Here is a 19,328-nt window from a genome sequence, read left to right on the forward strand (position 1 = left end):
ATCCTCGAAACTGACAATAAGGATGATTTACCCAGGCAAGCTTGGGACTGTTTTATAATACCCTCAGACAAAGACAGTTACTGTTTGTGATTGCTGGTGTTCGGCTCACATGCTTCTTCCATAGAAGTTGTGTTCTGATGTCCACAAACCTTCCTGTCTCATAATATTGTTTAATTACTTAACAAACATTTATTAAATACTTGATTTATACAAAATAATGTTTGTAAGTTACCGTATACACTACCAAACTTGGTCCACAGATGAAATTCAAATTGAATTAAATGCTTTGTCTTTTGAATGATAATAAACTGAAAAATTAGTCATAATTTAATTCCTACCTTACTAAGTACATGCACTTACTCAGTACAGTGAAATCTCATGACTCACCCAATATTCAGAATTATTACTAACTTATTATCTTCTCCTAAAAATAGATATTGCTCCAATAAACTAGCTTCTGTCTGTTTACACATTAAGTCATTCGGGGGGTTTATGGACTGTTCCCTGGTTATATCCTTTATTTTCCGAGGTTATTCTTCTCTTTTGAATTATAGTTAAGCTGTTTGAATTTAATTCGAAGGAGTCTTAGAGAATTGCTTAAATCTTCTTAATAGTCATGAATCAAAACACCACTTCAGTTGTTTTTGTAAAGTTTAAGTACTCTATTTACTGAGGCATAAAGCTTTTTTCTTTCTTTTTTATTCATTCTTTAATCTTTTTTTAACACCCCAGACTTTATCCCCCTCCCAGTCCACCCCCACTTTTCCCCATCCTACACCTCCTCTCCCACCCCACTTCTTCTCCAATAGGATGTCTCCACCCCTTCCAACCCCACCAAACCTCAGACCTCCCCCTCCCTGGGGCCCCAAGCTTCTCAATGGTTAGTGGCATCTTCTCTGAGTTCAGACCCAGCAGTCCTCTGCTGTATGTGTGTCAGGGGCCTCATACCAGCTGGTATATGCTGGCTGATTGGTGGCTCAGTGTCTGAGAGATCCTGAGGGTCCAGGATAGTTGAGACTGCTGGTCTTCCTAAGGTTGCCCTCACCATCATCTTCTTCCAGCTTTTCCCTAGTTCAACCACAGGGGTCAACAGCTTCTGCTTATTGGTTGGGTGCAAATATCTGCATCTGACTCTTACAACTGCTTATTGGATCTTATGGAGGGCAGCCATGATAGGTACTATTTGTAAGCACACCATAGCATCAATAATAGTATCAGGCCTTGGAGCCTCCCCTTGAGCTGGGTTCTAATCTGGGCCTGTCACTGGACCTCCTTTTCCTCAAACTCTTCTCCATTTTTCTCCCTGCAGTTCTTTTAGACTAGAACAATTATGGGTCAGAGTTTTTGACTGTGGGATGACAATCCCATCCCTCCACTTGATACCCTGTCTTTCTACTTGAGGTAGACTCTACAAGTTTCCTCTCCCCACTATAGAGCATTTCATCTAAGATCCCTTCCCTTGAGTCCTGAGAGTCTCTCACCTTACAGGTGTCTGGTACATTCTAGAAAGCCCCCCTACCTCCTACCTTGCCTGTTTCCATTTTTTCTGCTGGCCCTCAGGGCTTCAGTCCTATTCCCCTCCCAATACCTGATCATGTTCCCCTCTTCCCCTCCCTGTTCCCTTTCCCACCCAGGACCCCCTCCCTCCTCCCTCCTGTGATTGCTTTCTTCTCCCTCCCCAGTGGGATTGAGACATCCTCACTTGGACCCTTCAGCTTGTTAACATTCTTGAGTTCTTGAGTTCTGTGGATTGTATCCTATTAGTGAGTACATGCTATGTATGTCCTTTTGGGTCAGAATACCTCATTCAGGATATTTTCTAGTTCTGTTCATTTGTCTGCAAAACTCATGATATTCTCATTCTTTTTTTTTTATTAACTTGAGTATTTCTTATATACATTTCGAGTGTTATTCCCTTTCCCGGTTTCCGGGCAAACAGCCCCCTCCCCCTCCCCTTCCTTATGGGTGTTCCCCTCCCAACCCTCCCCCCATTGCCGCCCTCCCCCCATAGACTAGTTCACTGGGGGTTCAGTCTTAGCAGGACCCAGGGCTTCCCCTTCCACTGGTGCTCTTACTAGGATATTCATTGCTACCTATGGGGTCAGAGTCCAGGGTCAGTCCATGTATAGTCTTTAGGTAGTGGCTTAGTCCCTGGAAACTCTGGTTGCTTGGCATTGTTGTACTTTTGGAGTCTCGAGCCCCTTCAAGCTCTTCCAGTTCTTTCTCTGATTCCTTCAATAGGGGACCTATTCTCAGTTCAGTGGTTTGCTGCTGGCATTCGCCTCTATATTTGCTGTATTCTGGCTGTGTCTCTCAGGAGCGATCTACATCCGGCTCCTGTCGGTCTGCACTTCTTTGCTTCATCCATCTTCTCTAATTGGGTGGCTGTATATGTATGGGCCACATGTGGGGCAGGCTCTGAATGGGTGTTCCTTCAGTCTCTGTTTTAATCTTTGCCTCTCCCTTCCCTGCCAAGGGTATTCTTTTAACTCATTTAAAGAAGGAGTGAAGCATTCACATTTTGATCATCCGTCTTGAGTTTCGTTTGTTCTAGGGATCTAGGGTAATTCAAGCATTTGGGCTAATAGCCACTTATCAATGAGTGCATACCATGTATGTCTTTCTGTGATTGGGTTAGCTCACTCAGGATGATATTTTCCAGTTCCAACCATTTGACTACGAATTTCATAAACTCGTTGTTTTCGATAGCTGAGTAATATTCCATTGTGTAGATGTACCACATTTTCTGTATCCATTCCTCTGTTGAAGGGCATCTGGATTCTTTCCATTTTCTGGCTATTATAAATAAGGCTGCGATGAACATAGTGGAGCACGTGTCTCTTTTATATGTTGAGGCATCTTTTGGGTATATGCCCAAGAGAGGTATAGCTGGATCCTCAGGCAGTTCAATGTCCAATTTTCTGAGGAACCTCCAGACTGATTTCCAGAATGGTTGTACCAGTCTGCAATCCCACCAACAATGGAGGAGTGCTCCTCTTTCTCCACATCCTCGCCAGCATCTGCTGTCACCTGAGTTTTTGATCTTAGCCAATCGCACTGGTGTGAGGTGAAATCTCAGGGTTGTTTTGATTTGCATTTCCCTTATGACTAAAGATGTTGAACATTTCTTTAGGTGTTTCTCAGCCATTCGGCATTCCTCAGCTGTGAATTCTTTGTTTAGCTCTGAACCCCATTTTTTAATAGGGTTATTTGTTTCCCTGCGGTCTAACTTCTTGAGTTCTTTGTATATTTTGGATATAAGGCCTCTATCTGTTGTAGGATTGGTAAAGATCTTTTCCCAATCTGTTGGTTGCCGTTTTGTCCTAACCACAGTGTCCTTTGCCTTACAGAAGCTTTGCAGTTTTATGAGATCCCATTTGTCGATTCTTGATCTTAGAGCATAAGCCATTGGTGTTTTGTTCAGGAAATTTTTTCCAGTGCCCATGTGTTCCAGATGCTTCCCTAGTTTTTCTTCTATTAGTTTGAGTGTGTCTGGTTTGATGTGGAGGTCCTTGATCCACTTGGACTTAAGCTTTGTACAGGGTGATAAGCATGGATCGATCTGCATTCTTCTACATGTTGCCCTCCAGTTGAACCAGCACCATTTGCTGAAAATGCTATCTTTTTTCCATTGGATGGTTTTGGCTCCTTTGTCAAAAATCAAGTGACCATAGGTGTGTGGGTTCATTTCTGGGTCTTCAATTCTATTCTATTGGTCTATCTGTCTGTCTCTGTACCAATACCATGCAGTTCTTATCACTATTGCTCTGTAATACTGCTTGAGTTCAGGGATAGTGATTCCCCCTGAAGTCCTTTTATTGTTGAGGATAGCTTTAGCTATCCTGGGTTTTTTGTTATTCCAGATGAATTTGCAAATTGTTCTGTCTAACTCTTTGAAGAATTGGATTGGTATTTTGATGGGGATTGCATTGAATCTGTAGATTGCTTTTGGTAAAATGGCCATTTTTACTATATTAATCCTGCCAATCCATGAGCATGGGAGATCTTTCCATCTTCTGAGGTCTTCTTCAATTTCTTTCCTCAGTGTCTTGAAGTTCTTATTGTACAGATCTTTTACTTGCTTGGTTAAAGTCACACCGAGGTACTTTATATTATTTGGGTCTATTATGAAGGGTGTCGTTTCCCTAATTTCTTTCTCGGCTTGTTTCTCTTTTGTATAGAGGAAGGCAACTGATTTATTTGAGTTAATTTTATACCCAGTCACTTTGCTGAAGTTGTTTATCAGCTTTTGTAGTTCTCTGGTGGAACTTTTGGGATCACTTAAATATACTATCATGTCATCTGCAAATAGTGATATTTTGACCTCTTCTTTTCCGATCTGTATCCCTTTGATCTCCTTTTGTTGTCTGATTGCTCTGGCTAGAACTTCAAGAGCTATATTGAATAAGTAGGGAGAGAGTGGGCAGCCTTGTCTAGTCCCTGATTTTAGTGGGATTGCTTCAAGTTTCTCTCCATTTAGTTTAATGTTAGCAACTGGTTTGCTGTATATGGCTTTTACTATGTTTAGGTATGGGCCTTGAATTCCTATTCTTTCCAGGACTTTTATCATGAAGGAGTGTTGAATTTTGTCAAATGCTTTCTCAGCATCTAATGAAATGATCATGTGGTTCTGTTCTTTCAGTTTGTTTATATAATGGATCACGTTGATGGTTTTCCGTATATTAAACCATCCCTCCATGCCTGGGATGAAGCCTACTTGGTCATGGTGGATGATTGTTTTGATGTGCTCTTGAATTCGGTTTGCCAGAATTTTATTGAGTATTTTTGCGTCGATATTCATAAGGGAAATTGGTCTGAAGTTCTCTTTCTTTGTTGTGTCTTTGTGTGGTTTAGGTATAAGAGTAATTGTGGCTTCGTAGAAGGAATTCGGTAGGGCTCCATCTGTTTCAATTTTGTGGAATAGTTTGGATAATATTGGTATGAGGTCTTCTAGGAAGGTTTGGTAGAATTCTGCACTAAACCCGTCTGGACCTGGGCTCTTTTTGGTTGGGAGACCTTTAATGACTGCTTCTATTTCCTTAGGAGTTATGGGGTTGTTTAACTGGTTTATCTGTTCCTGATTTAACTTCGATACCTGGTATCTGTCTAGGAAATTGTCCATTTCCTGAAGATTTTCAAATTTTGTTGAATATAGGTTTTTATAGTAAGATCTGATGATTTTTTGAATTTCCTCCGAATCTGTAGTTATGTCTCCCTTTTCATTTCTGATATTGTTAATTTGGACACACTCTCTGTGTCCTCTCGTTAGTCTGGCTAAGGGTTTATCTATCTTGTTGATTTTCTCAAAGAACCAACTTTTGGTTCTGTTGATTCTTTCTATGGTCCTTTTTGTTTCTACTTGGTTGATTTCAGCTCTGAGTTTGATTATTTCCTGCCTTCTACTCCTCCTGGGTGTATTTGCTTCTTTTTGTTCTATAGCTTTTAGGTGTGCTGTCAAGCTGCTGACATATGCTCTTTCCTGTTTCTTTCTGCAGGCACTCAGCGCTATGAGTTTTCCTCTTAGCACAGCTTTCATTGTGTCCCATAAGTTTGAGTATGTTGTATCTTCATTTTCATTAAATTCTAAAAAGTTTTTAATTTCTTTCTTTATTTCTTCCTTGACCAGGTTATCATTGAGTAGAGCATTGTTCAATTTCCACGTATATGTGGGCATTCTTCCCTTATTGTTATTGAAGACCAGTTTTAGGCCGTGGTGGTCCGATAGCACGCATGGGATTATTTCTATCTTTCTGTACCTGTTGAGGCCCGTTTTTTGACCAATTATATGGTCAATTTTGGAGAAAGTACCATGAGGAGCTGAGAAGAAGGTATATCCTTTTGCTTTAGGATAGAATGTTCTATAAATATCCGTTAAGTCTATTTGGCTTATGACTTCTCTTAGTCTGTCTACATCACTTTTTAATTTCTGTTTCCATAATCTGTCCATTGATGAGAGTGGGGTGTTGAAATCTCCCACTATTATTGTGTGAGGTGCAATGTGTGTTTTGAGCTTTAGTAAGGTTTCTTTTACGTATGTAGTTGCCCTTGTATTTGGGGCATAGATATTTAGGATTGAGAGTTCATCTTGGTTGATTTTTCCTTTGATGAATATGAAGTGTCCTTCCTTATCTTTTTTGATGACTTTTAGTTGGAAATTGATTTTATTTGATATTAGAATGGCTACTCCAGCTTGCTTCTTCTGACCATTTGCTTGGAAAGTTGTTTTCCAGCCTTTCACTCTGAGGTAGTGTCTGTCTTTGTCTCTGAGGTGTGTTTCCTGTAGGCAGCAGAATTCAGGGTCCTCGTTGCGTATCCAGTTTGTTAATCTATGTCTTTTTATTGGGGAGTTGAGGCCATTGATATTGAGAGATATTAAGGAATAGTGATTATTGCTTCCCGTTATATTCATATTTGGATGTGAGGTTATGTTTGTGTGCTTTCATTCTCTTTGTTTTGTTGCCAAGACGATTAGTTTCTTGCTTCTTCTAGGGTATAGCTTGCCTCCTTATGTTGGGCTTTACCATTTATTATCCTTTGTAGTGCTGGATTTGTAGAAAGATATTGTGTAAATTTGGTTTTGTCATGGGATATCTTGGTTTCTCCATCAATGTTAATTGAGAGTTTTGCAGGATACAGTAACCTGGGCTGGCATTTTTGTTCTCTTAGGGTCTGTATAACATCAGTCCAGGATCTTCTGGCCTTCATAGTTTCTGGCGAGCAGTCTGGTGTGATTCTGATAGGTCTCCCTTTATATGTTACTTGACCTTTTTCCCTTACTGCTTTTAATATTCTTTCTTTATTTTGTGCGTTTGGTGTTTTGACAATTATGTGACGGGAGGTGTTTCTTTTCTGGTCCAATCTATTTGGAGTTCTGTAGGCTCCTTGTATGTCTATGGGTATCTCTTTTTTTAGGTTAGGGAAGTTTTCTTCTATGATTTTGTTGAAGATATTTACTGGTCCTTTGAGCTGGGAGTCTTCACTCTCTTCTATACCTATTATCCTTAGGTTTGATCTTCTCATTGAGTCCTGGATTTCCTGTATGTTTTGGACCAGTAGCTTTTTCCGCTTTACATTATGTTTGACAGTTGTGTCAAAGATTTCTATGGAATCTTCTGCTCCTGAGATTCTCTCTTCCATCTCTTGTATTCTGTTGGTGAAGTTTGTATCTACAGCTCCTTGTCTCTTCTATTGGTTTGCTATATCCAGGGTTGTTTCCATTTGTTCTTTCTTGATTGCTTCTATTTCCATTTTTAATTCCTTCAACTGTTTGATTGTGTTTTCCTGGAATTCTTTCAGGGATTTTTGCGATTCCTCTCTGTAGGCTTTTACTTGCTTATTAATGTTTTCCTGTGCTTCCCTAAGTGTGTTCATGTCTTTCTTGAAGTCCTCCAGCATCATGATCAAATATGATTTTGAAACTAGATCTTGTTTTTCTGGTGTGTTTGGATATTCCATGTTTGTTTTGGTGGGAGAATTGGGCTCCGATGATGGCATGTAGTCTTGGTTTTTGCTTGGGTTCCTGCGCTTGCCTCTCGCCATCAGATTATCTCTAGTGTTACTTTGTTCTGCTATTTCTGACAATGGCTAGACTGTCCTATAAGCCTGTGTGTCCGGAGTGCTGTAGACCTGTTTTCCTCTCTTTCAGTCAGTTATGGGGACAGAGTGTTCTGCTTTCGGGCATGTAGTTTTTCCTCTCCACAGGTCTTCAGCTGTTCCTATGGGCCTGTGTCTTGAGTTCACCAGGCAGCTTTCTCGCAGCAGAAAATTTGGTCTTACCTGTGGTCCCGAGGCTCAGGTTTGCTCGTGAGGTGCTGCCCAGGGGCTCTCTGCAGCAGCAGCAACCAGGAAGACCTGTGCCGCCCCTTCCGGGAGCTTCAGTGCACCAGGGTTCCAGATGGTCTTTGGCTTTTTCCTCTGGCGTCCGAGATGTGTGTGCAGGGAGCAGTCTCTTCTGGTTTCCCAGGCTTGTCTGCCTCTCTGAAGGTTTAGCTCTCCCTCCCACGGGATTTGGGTGCAGAGAACTGTTTATCCGGTCTGTTTCCTTCAGGGTCCGGCGGTGTCTCTGGCAGGGGTCCTGCCGCTCCTGGGCCCTCCCCCACGGGAGCCCAGAGGCCTTATACAGTTTCCTCTTGGGCCAGGGATGTGGGCAGGGGTGAGCAGTGTTGGTGGTCTCTTCCGCTCTGCAGCCTCAGGAGTGCCCACCTGACCAGGCGGTTGGGTCTCTCTCTCACCGGGTGTGGGAGCAGAGAGCTCCTGCCGATATTCTCATTCTTAATAGCTGAGTAGTATTCCATTGTGTAAATAAACCATATTCTCTGTATCCGTTTTTCTGTTCTGGGACATCTGGGTTGTTTTCAGCTTCTGGCTATCACAAATAAAGCCACTATGAACATATTAGAACATGTGCCCCTGCTATTGAATATTTGTTCTTACTGAAGGAATGCAGTTACTGTGATTTAATTTTCTTTTTATTACCAGTCATTGCAGGTAAGACAGTTTTCTGCTTATTTGGGGGTGGGCTAATAGAAGTTTACTTAAAATAGTGATCTGTTTTACAAGTGATGTCATAGACACCACCGATGGTAGGCAAAGGGCAGAGTACTAGCATGTAAAAGTACAAATCAGATATCAACGTAGTGCTTATTGCACCCAATAATTTAGTGTCCACAAAGTTAGGCCTTCATGTTGTTTTAAATGCATTCAGTTTTCTTGACATGAAAAATAGGCAGGAGTTTCATGCTTCTTCAAAATGCAAAATGGAGTTTGTATGGTTGTTTCATGTGTTAGCCTCCTTAAACACCATTAAAGTGAAATGATCTGAATCAACGCTAGAGTATCTACAACACATTTTGTACTTAGTAGGAGCCCTGTTTGGATAATATTACCTTTCCTTGAAGATGCATCAGTGATAAGATTTCATGTTCCTATGAGGGCTGACTTAAGTTGGGGAAATTTTACCTCCTGTTGTTCTCAAGTTGCTTTTGTCTCTTCTGAGTGATGGGTTGAAGCTTTCTGCTTTTCTGTTGGAGAAACAGGATGTTTTCTGAAAGCATTAAACATTAAGGCTTTCATTTACATCTTATTGTGCAATAAGCATTTGAGTTATTATGTTTCATGCACTCAGGTAACTACTTTGGAGACATAGAGATGGTCATACAGGGAGCTTGCTCTGGTGCTTTGGAAAGTAGAAACTGGAGCATGGCAGTTACGCGGCTTCAAAGACATTGCTCTATTTCCTCTCCTCTACATCAGCTATAGAGAATTCCTTTATTCCCAGTCCACAACTGAAAGGTGATCTGCATCATTGGCCATTCATCATTCATTCAAGAAGCATTCCCAGCATATTCACGCTATGCCAAGGACTGAACTAAATGCAGGAACTAAAAGATGCCAACACATAGCCTGAAGAAGAGAACAAGGTGAGAGCAAAATGGGGACCCAGCACTGGATTTAAAATGAGAATTGATTGATTTCTATGTGTGACAAAGGTACAACAGTAACAGCAGAGATTGACTATCTATTTGTTTGTGGTAAAGAAGAGGAAAAAGAGTTGAAAGAAGAAAATAGCCAGCTCTACCTAAAGATACAAGAAGAGAAACAGCACTTGAAATAGAAGATAGCATATCTGAGCAAGACACTGTATTGGTTATGATCATACCATGGGGCAAGTACCTGACAGAGCTGAAGAAGGAAAAACTACCATGGCTCATGGTTTCCAGGGGATTTCAGTTTATCACACGGTTAGGCAGCCTTAACCTGTAGTAGCAAAGGTAAAGAAAGGGTATTCCAAAGGCCCAGAGTGCAGGGAGTTAATAGCCTTCAAAGGCCGAGCTCTGGACCTACCTCTACCAGCTGAGTACCTCCTTCTAAAAACCTCAGTGTTTCCAGACAGTGCCACCAGATGGGAAACAAACACTCAATGCAAGTGCCTGTGGGGGACATTTCACTTTTAAATAAAGAGACATGAGTAGAAATAAGAAATGGCAGAGAAAAAAAAAGAAATGGCAGAGTAATTAAAAATAATTTACGATGAAAGTGTTCAGAGCAAAAAGCAGAGACCCCAGATGAAGCCAGGAAGTAAATAATAGTTGGTCCAGAATGTCTTGGCCAGAAATTTAGACATTATAATTTAGGATAGAGAGTAGCTGAGCTGATGGAATTAGACAAATGGTCAGATTTATGTCGAAGGATAGCTGCTTTTACTCCCATTGGCTTCTTCTGCTCTGTCATTGAGGGAAAAATTGGACAAAAATAAAAAAGAGTGTTACAACTGTTGGCTGTTAGTACAAGTTGTCAGCCAGTGCTACCCAAAGCACTTGCCCTTCCCCCCATTCTTGGAGGAAAAAAATCACAGAATTTAAAATTAGAAGAAAATTTAAACATCTTGTTAAGGCAAAAGAGTTACTCCTATGATTCACATACACAGTCCCGATAATCAAAATTCATGTTCATTATCTCAGACCTCTTCAGAAAAGTTGTTTGTGTGTGTGTGTGTGTGTGTGTGTGTGTGTGTGTGTAGCAGATAGAAATTCACAATTTATCAAGACCCAAAGAGTAAGTATCTGTGGAGTGCTCAGTCACAAATGAGGTATCTATAATCCTCTCTTCCCTAGGCCTAGTTATCATGTCCTGAACAAGATCTGCACAAGGTCAAGCCAGTCAAAGTTCCAACATGGAGAGAGGGTGGACTCACGAGTTCCTTTACCTTAACTAAGAGGCTATTAACAGCTGATAGCTTCTGGAAAGAAAAGTCTGTTTTCTATAATGATGTATTCAGTGCTATGTTGCCCACTCTCCAGTGGATGGCCTCACAATTGTGAATATATGGCCAGCAAAAACTGGAATCAATAATCAGTGGGCTATAAAAACAGGAAAAATGTTTCAGCAGACAAAATGCCTACTGCACAAGAATAAAGATCCTAGATTAGAGTCACACACAAAATAACCAAGCACATCAGCACATATCTGCCCTGTAACCCCAGTGCTAGGGAGGTAGAGACAAAATGGTTGCTGTGGCTTGCTTAATAGCTCCCAGCCTTGGTGAACCAAGGAGCTGCAGGTTCAGTGAGAAATCATAACTGAAAAAAAAAGATGAAGAGTGATTTGTGGAAGATACCCAAAGTAAATCTCCAGGCTACACATACTCGCATGCACACACACACACACACACACACACACGCACACACACACACACACACGCACACACACACAGGCATAGGCACAGAGAGAGGAGTAGGGGAGAGGGAGGGGGAGATAGAGAGAGAGAACAATTTTTACTCAAAAAGTAAGTGCTGACACAGGTTTGTAACATTCAATGGCACAAAACATCAAAGAACTTTGGGCTCTTGGTGGATAAAGTTTTTCTAACAATTCTTGATCATGAACTTGTGACTCTCAAAGGGTGGAGACCCCAGTCTACATCCAAACAGAGACTGGATTGCACAGATTTTCCAGCCAGTGATATGGAATCAAACTCTGGGTGAACAGATAACGGAAGTGTAATGGTAAAGTCGTGTTTCATCACTAGAGATGGGCACTTTGGCAAAGGAGACTACTTGCTTTAAATTACAACCTTCCTGCATGTTTCACTAGTTAATCATTCACATATATCCCTTTGTTTAAAATTGGGCACAGATAAGAAGGCGAGCAATTAGAAAGGAAGGAAACAAGTCAACAAGTCAACGGGCAGCATGATTGTTTTTTAAACAATTCGATTCAACTTGTTTAATCCTCTCATCTTAAATTATTCACAGGGGCATTTTGATTCTCAAAAGTTCATAAACAGAGTGCAAATCACCCAAGCAGAAGTAATTTACTGCTTTTAAGCCAAAGCCCTGTCTAGCTGGGGAGTCAGCTGTAGGAATTAACCAGAACAAAATCCTGATTAAACAACTAATTGGTTTGTCTACTAATGGAAAGAAAAACAAAGCACATCTCTCCTGCCCGAGATACAGGGTCATAGAATCGGAAGTCTTTCAGACCTGCCTCAGAGAAGATGTTAAAATCTCTGACAGTAAAATGCAACAAAGTGAAGCCCATGGAAGGGAGGACCGAGAAGCAACCCTGCCCCCACCTGAGCAGTGGGTCTCAGCCATCCATAGCACAGGTATGTTCTTTATGTTCCTTGTCAGTTACTCTTGAGTCTCATCCTTTGTCTGCTAATAAATGCTAATTCATGCTGCTGTATAGAAGATTGCTCACTAATTTTAGACAGCAACATCTAGATTGGGTACTGCTAAGTTATGTTCTTACTAATTTATATATTCTGCATATGCATATTTAAAGGGAGCATAATAATGTCAGGAGATATATTTGGACTTGAAAGAGTTTTTGTTGCTAATTTTGTTTTCTCACAGGCCACACAGAAATTGCTAATAGGTCTTTTTCTTGAAGAGCATGAGATTTTTCAGCGCTCACTGTGCACTACGAAGTGTCAAAGTGTGCTGAGTCCTTTGCAAGTATTGACATCTGTGAAACAGAATCCTACTCTAACACTGCTAACACATAGCTAGAACATGACTGAGGCTGTATTAGATCCCACTTCATAAGCATTACAGCAGAAACCTCATCACCAGCCAGGCTGCATGGTGACAGAGGAGAGGGAACTATGAGTCACCCCTTCCAGATGAGTGGCCCACAGACTACAGGACACTTAAAGGCAAAGCAGAACAGATGCTTTTCAAGACCCATCTACCCCTGAAGCAGCCATGCTGGAAGAGAGTTTAGACTATGCCCAGGTAGGACAGCTCTTGGGTACTGCCAGTACCCTGTGGCAGCTGTGATACTGGGGTGTTAATTATGAGAAGACCGGCTGGCAACAAAGACTCTTAGCAGTTCTATCTGGGAATGCTTGGTACCTTTCCTTTCTAAGTACATGTGGGAAATAGGTGAAACAGGTTGTTTTTAAGTTTTTTTATTTACATTTCAAATGTTATCCACCTTTTCAGTTCTTCCCTCTCCCATACTCCTCCCCCTGCTTCTATGAGGATGATCCCCCTCCCATCCACCCACCCACTCTCACTTCAACACCCTGGCATTCCCCTACACTGGAAAAAAGAGAGCCTTCACAGGACCAAGAGCTTCTCCTCCTACTGACACCAGACAATGCCATCCTCTGCTACATATGCATCTGGAGCCATGAGTTTCTCCATGTGTACTCTTTGGGGAGTGGTTTATTCCCCAGGCTCAAAGAGTTCCTGTGAAATTTCTGTTCATCAACATCAGATAGCTAAAGAAATACAAAGCCACCCCAATACAAACATGTTCCTTTTCTTCTGAACATGACATTAATCATATGAACAGATACAACATATATTTAGATGTTATATAAATATATAAATATATAAATATATTCACACAACATATAAAGACAAGGATGGAAATTTTTACAAATAACATCAAAACATGGTGCAAAAGAGTTGTTTTTATTATTATTTATAGATGGCCTTGATTCACTCCGCCTCTATGTACACATAGTTAGCCATTCAAGCAACTTTATAGTCTAGAGGAACTAACACCAGACTTGCCTAATACATGCGGTCACTGTGAATCTTAAATGAAGTCATCTGATAGTTAGTCTTCAGTGCTCGTACATAATGCCAAAGACTCCATGTTATAGCACACAAGTACTCAGAGTCCTTGCCCTCTTTCTCATCTACCATCACATCTACACCTTGGACCTTTGTTCATCTTCCACCCCGTTCCAACCCCACCTTGGGCTTCTGTTCTGCACCTTTTAATTTTGTCCCTTCCCCTTCCTTTCTACTGCAGAGCAATTTACTTTCAAGCACCATTTCTATTCCCTACAGGTATTTTCTCATCACCTACACTTCCTTTTGAGGGATGGAGGTTAGAGGTCAGCATTCAGGTGCATGTGTACGATCTTATGTATGTGTGCATGAAAGTCAGAGGCTAACCACAGGTGCCATTCTTCAGAAACTGTCCGCCACATGCTGAGACTTATGAACCACCACTTCAGCTAGGTCGCTGTCCTGGAACTCCAGGAATCCTGTGGAATGTAATCCCAGCATTAGTGTTACCCATGCCTGTCACCACACCTGGTTTTTTATGCCAGGTCCTCATCCTTGGGAACCAAGTGCTTTACCAACTATCTCCCCATCCTATTCTTTATACTCAGTTTTTTGTTCCCTCTACTAAAGTTTTCAGTCGACCTTCCTGCTGTGTAACCTTTGTTTTGTGTCAGTGGATCCCTATAGGAACACCATCATAACTGATCCATATCCAGTGTGACATAATTCCATCTCAAAGAAAAGGTTAGGAAAATGTTGATATGCAGACAAGAACAAACTCATGAAGAGAACAAAGTTAGTAATGATAGAATGGAACTGCTATCTTCTTCCTATTGTTTTCAATTCCATGTCTAAGGATACTGATAGGCCAATGCTAGGGCATCAGAAAGACTAAAAGTAAGAGGACCATGGATCAGGGTTACATTGACAAAAATATTTTGTGAATAGTGGGAGGAAGGTTATCAAAGCTAATTTAATAGTCAGTTCTTCAACAGTCAGGTTGAAAATATCTATTTAGGTACAAGTTAAGCATTTTAAGGAAATCGTAGATAGATGTTCAGCTTTACTGACTCAGAACAGTGATATTGCACATTCAACTTTATGTTGAAAAAGCTACAATCTCTATTTTGTTTCTCAAAGGGAGAAAACCAAAGTGAAAACGAATCTCTGATGAGCAGGACACCAGCCACAGTTGAAAAATCACACAGCAAAGAAGGTCAGAATGTTACCTATGATGGTGGTAATTGGAGGGTGGGGTAAAATACCAAGACAAAGGAAAGAATATCTATGACTGATGGGAATCAAATATGTCTTTGTCTAAACTATAGTATTTGATAAAATATGTGTCCTTGGCCCAGCAGATTGTCTAAACTATAGGCAGTTTGAAGAACTGAATTATTTGTGAAAATAATGTTTCTTCATTCAATCTCTCATTCATGCTTTCAGTACACTAGACACTGTATCTTTTATGAGATATGTGAATGCATTTGTACGTGTGTGTGTGTGTGTGTGTGTGTGCACATGCGCACTTATGTGGTATGTGTGTGTGTGTGTTGCATGTATTTGTTCAAGTGCACTTGACTGTATAGATGGTCACCAGTGGTGACCATCAGGTGTCTTCCTCAATTGTTCTCCATCTTATTTTGTGAGACTGGGTCCCTCACTGAACCTGTAACTCACCACTTACAGCTACACTGGCTGGAGAGCAGCCATAGGAACACACCTCTGACCCCCAGTTCTGGGATTCCAGCCTGACACCACCACGCCCACAGCTTTTATATAGGCGCTGGGGATCACAACTCAGAACCTCTTGCTTTCTTTTTTTTTTTGTTTGTTTGTTTGTTTTTGTTTTGTTTTGGTTTGTTTTGTTCTATTAACTTGAGTATTTCTTATTTACATTTCGAGTGTTATTCCCTTTCCCGGTTTCCGGAACAACATCCCCCTAACCCCTCCCCTTCTTTATGGGTGTTCCCCTCCCTATCCTCCGCCCATTGCCACCCTCCCCCCAACAATCACGTTCACTGGGGGTTCAATCTTAGCAGGACCCAGGCTTCCCCTTACACTGGTGATCTTACTAGGATATTCATTGCTACCTATGAGGTCAGAGTCCAGGGTCAGTCCATGTATAGTCTTTAGGTAGTGGCTTAGTCCCTGGAAGCTCTGGTTCCTTGGCATTGTTGGTCATATGGGGTCTCGAGACCCTTCAAGCTCTTCCAGTTCTTTCTCTGATTCCTTCAACGGGGGTCCTATTCTCAATTCAGTGGTTTGCTGCTGGCATACGCCTCTGTGTTTGCTGTATTCTGGCTGGGTCTCTCGGGAGCGATCTACATCCTGCTCCTGTCGGCCTGCACTTCTTTGCTTCATCCTTCTTGTCTAATTGGATGGCTGTATATGTATGGGCCACATGTGGGGCAGGCTCTGAATGGGAGTTCCTTCTGTGTCTGTTTAATCTTTGCCTCTCTATTCCCTGCCAAGGGTATTCTTCTTCCCCCTTTTAAAGAAGGAGTGAAGCATTCACATTTTGATCATCTGTCTTGAGTTTCATGTGTTCTGTACATCTAGGGTAATTCAAGCATTTGGGCTAATAGCCACTTATCAATGAGTGCATACCATGTGTGTTTTTCTGTGATTGGGTTACCTCACTCAAGATGATATTTTCCAGTTCCAACCATTTGCCTATGAATTTCATAAAGGCATTGTTTTTGGCAGCTGAGTAATATTTCATTGTGTGGATGTACCACATTTTCTGTATCGATTCCTCTGTTGAAGGGCATCTGGGTTCTTTCCAGCTTCTGGCTATTATAAATAAGGCTGCTATGAACATAGTGGAGTACGTGTCCTTTTTATATGTTGGGGCGTCTTTTGGGTATATGCCCAAGAGAGGTATAGCTGGATCCTCAGGCAGTTCAATGTCCAATTTTCTGAGGAAAGCCTCGTGCTTTCATAACCAGTCCTTTACCACCCAGTCTTTTTTTTTTATTAACTTGAGTATTTTTTATATACATTTTGAGTGTTATTCCCTTTCCCAGTTTCCAGGCAAACATCCCCCTCCCCCCTTCCCTTCCTTATGGGTGCTCCCCTCCCCATCCTCCCCCCCATTGCCGCCCTCCCCCCAACAATCTAGTTCACTGGGGGTTCAGTCTTAGCAGGACCAAGGGCTTCCCCTTCCACTGGTGCTCTTACTAGGATATTCATTGCTACCTATGAGGTCAGAGTCCAGGGTCAGTCCATGTATAGTCTTTAGGTAGTGGCTTAGTCCCTGGAAGCTCTGGTTGCTTGGCATTGTTGTACATATGGGGTCTCGAGCCCCTTCAAGCTCTTCCAGTTCTTTCTCTGATTCCTTCAACAGGGGTCCTATTCTCAATTCAGTGGTTTGCTGCTGGCTTACCACCCAGTCTTATTTCAGGCCTCTCACTAGACAGTTCTTGACTCCCTACCATGCATCAGGTACCATTCCTGGGCCTTGAGGTATAGAGGTATACGATAGAATCCTAATCTTTGTTCATGGTGAAGTTCTGTTAGAGAAAACTTAAGCAGGTAGTGAAGAAGCTCATGATGAGCCCTTCAGGCACTGAGGAGTTATTAAGACAATAAGGCAGGTGCGGCAGCACGTGTTTGAAGCTTCATCGCCCCTGTCTTCTGCACCCTGTCAACTGGAAAGCTCATCCGCCTAAGGCTGCACACTCGGTTCTACATGGATAACTCTGAATCCATATCAGGACGATTTCTTTTGTGAAACACAACCCAGTATTTTTCCATTGGCACTGCACATATATACCTGCGTGTTTTGAAAAAAATATTTAAAATTATAGCTGAATTAATCATATTCTTATTCAAATAAACTATCTTTCTTCATTGTCTTGCTACTACTATCATCATTTTGGTAAATTCCTCAAGCTTGCAACCTCACTCGTTTTAGTTCTCTACCATGAGTCCTCTAAGGGCTGAACCTTATCTGCCTGAGTAATACCATAGAACCTTGCTGACTTCCTTGCACCCTCTCCAACAGCGTCCAGAGCCAGGCCTTTACTAGTTAAGTCATACCTACACTGCACTCAGGCACAAGTGGCCTCTTCTCTTTAGGAGTCTGTTTCATTCAATTTCTCTCCTTTTCCCTCAAGCACAAATACTATGGGCATATTGCTTACCTGTAACTACCACTTTGACCGCACACCTCAGCTCAAGAGTTGTGAATGCCTCAGTACTGCCTGCAGGACAAACATAAATACTTTCACTTGGCTTAATAGCACCCAGAGCATTCTGTCCTCAGCTCCTCTTGCCAACACAGCTTTCCCTGTATGAAACCCACATTCTAATGAAAAAAAAAGCAGCAGTGGCAAGGGGATCATTAGAGTGGAATACAGTATTGTTTAATAGAACAGCACAAAAGTTGTGACATAAATGAAGAAAAAAGGTTTATTTTACATCTATCAGACAATCTTTATAGTGATTTGAATCAAACCAAATATTTGAAGAGAAGTTTATTCAGTTTCTATTTCCTTAGACTTTCTGTCTCTGTGAAGAAAATAGATACATGCAAATCACAGACAGGGCTGCAAATAAAGGATTTGCAGGCTAAGGGCACAGTAGAGCGTCACAGGACTTGCCTAACATGTACAATGTCCTAGGTTCAATCCTTAGCAGTAAAGGAGAAAAGATAATCTAAAGAAAGAAAGAAATCACAAAAAGAGTCATAAGTAAATAAATTCCTAGCAATGAATGCTGCTGCTGTCAGAAGCATCTCTTTGAAAACATGGCCCTATTCTTATATATGCAGATGTTCTTCTTTAAGAGAATCTGAAAGAAGCTAAGTAGAAAAAACTAATTTAGCAGATAAATATGCAACAATAATTGAAATGAAATAAGATGTTCCATCCAGAAGAATAACGTTATAAAGATACTGGATCTTTTCTGCTGGGTCAGTGTTACACTGTTACATTTTTACACTCTTCTCTCCATTTACTTTCATCATATATTTTTCAAAAATAAGGAGAAAGTCTCTCCAGATCTCTGAGCATGCTTATTTACTTATTTTTCTTGTTTTTTTATTGCTCAACTCAGACTATAGAGGATGTTTGTGGTTTTAAGCAAATGAGGTGTTTCCATCACTGACTTCCTTCTGGGTTTTCATCCCAGTCAAGTAAACAGGAATAATAGTCTGCATTCCTTACCTGAAGGCAAGCCAAGAAGCATTCCACAGGAAGTTATCCCTCTTGGATGTGATACACACTCAGTTCCTGTAGCCTATCTGCCTCGAATGCTTAGATGATGTATTGACAAAAGGAGAAGGCTTCATTATGGATAAAAATTCACATAAAAACTGTCAAAAGTGAGAGTTATATTCTAGAAGATACAGTTAAAATGGAGAAGACATGATCTCACTGTTCTAAAATTGTGTCTGGTGTGATATGGTGGTGGGGGAGGTTTGGGAGGTGTGGTGTGTATGTGTATGCATGTGCTTGTCTGTGTGCGTGTGTCTGCATGTGTATGTGTTCATGCATGTGTATGCATTGTTTGTACTGTGATTTTATATATATGTATATATGTATATATATGTATATATATTCTATGTGAAGAGCAGTAGGCAAAATTTTAATTATGTGTTTGTTCTCTTCTTCCGCCTTTCATTCTGGAATCAAACTCAAGATCTGCTTGTGGAGAAGCTATCCATGCTGCTCCGTTTCACAAACCCACTCTCACTTTTAAATTTTTATGTGCATGCAATGAAATATGATCATATCAACCTCATTTCCCACTTCTCACACCCCACATCCCCCCAAGAATTCCTCCTCCTCACAA

The 19,328-nt window shown here is 41.2% G+C and overlaps 1 protein-coding gene across 1 annotated transcript in view; it reads left to right on the plus strand.

The window, feature by feature from the left end:
- The first annotated feature begins 11,995 nt into the window (after nt 1-11,995).
- The window catches only part of Cngb3 (cyclic nucleotide gated channel subunit beta 3), a 248,128-nt gene continuing 240,795 nt past the window's right edge, over nt 11,996-19,328 (plus strand). The window contains exons 1-2 of the mRNA NM_001271238.1: nt 11,996-12,106; nt 14,670-14,745. Of these exons, the coding sequence (NP_001258167.1) occupies nt 11,996-12,106; nt 14,670-14,745 (187 nt within the window). The remainder of the gene's footprint in view (nt 12,107-14,669; nt 14,746-19,328) is intronic.

This window comes from Rattus norvegicus, chromosome 5, assembly GCF_036323735.1.
Source record: "Rattus norvegicus strain BN/NHsdMcwi chromosome 5, GRCr8, whole genome shotgun sequence".
In the NCBI taxonomy this organism is placed as follows: domain Eukaryota; kingdom Metazoa; phylum Chordata; class Mammalia; order Rodentia; family Muridae; genus Rattus; species Rattus norvegicus.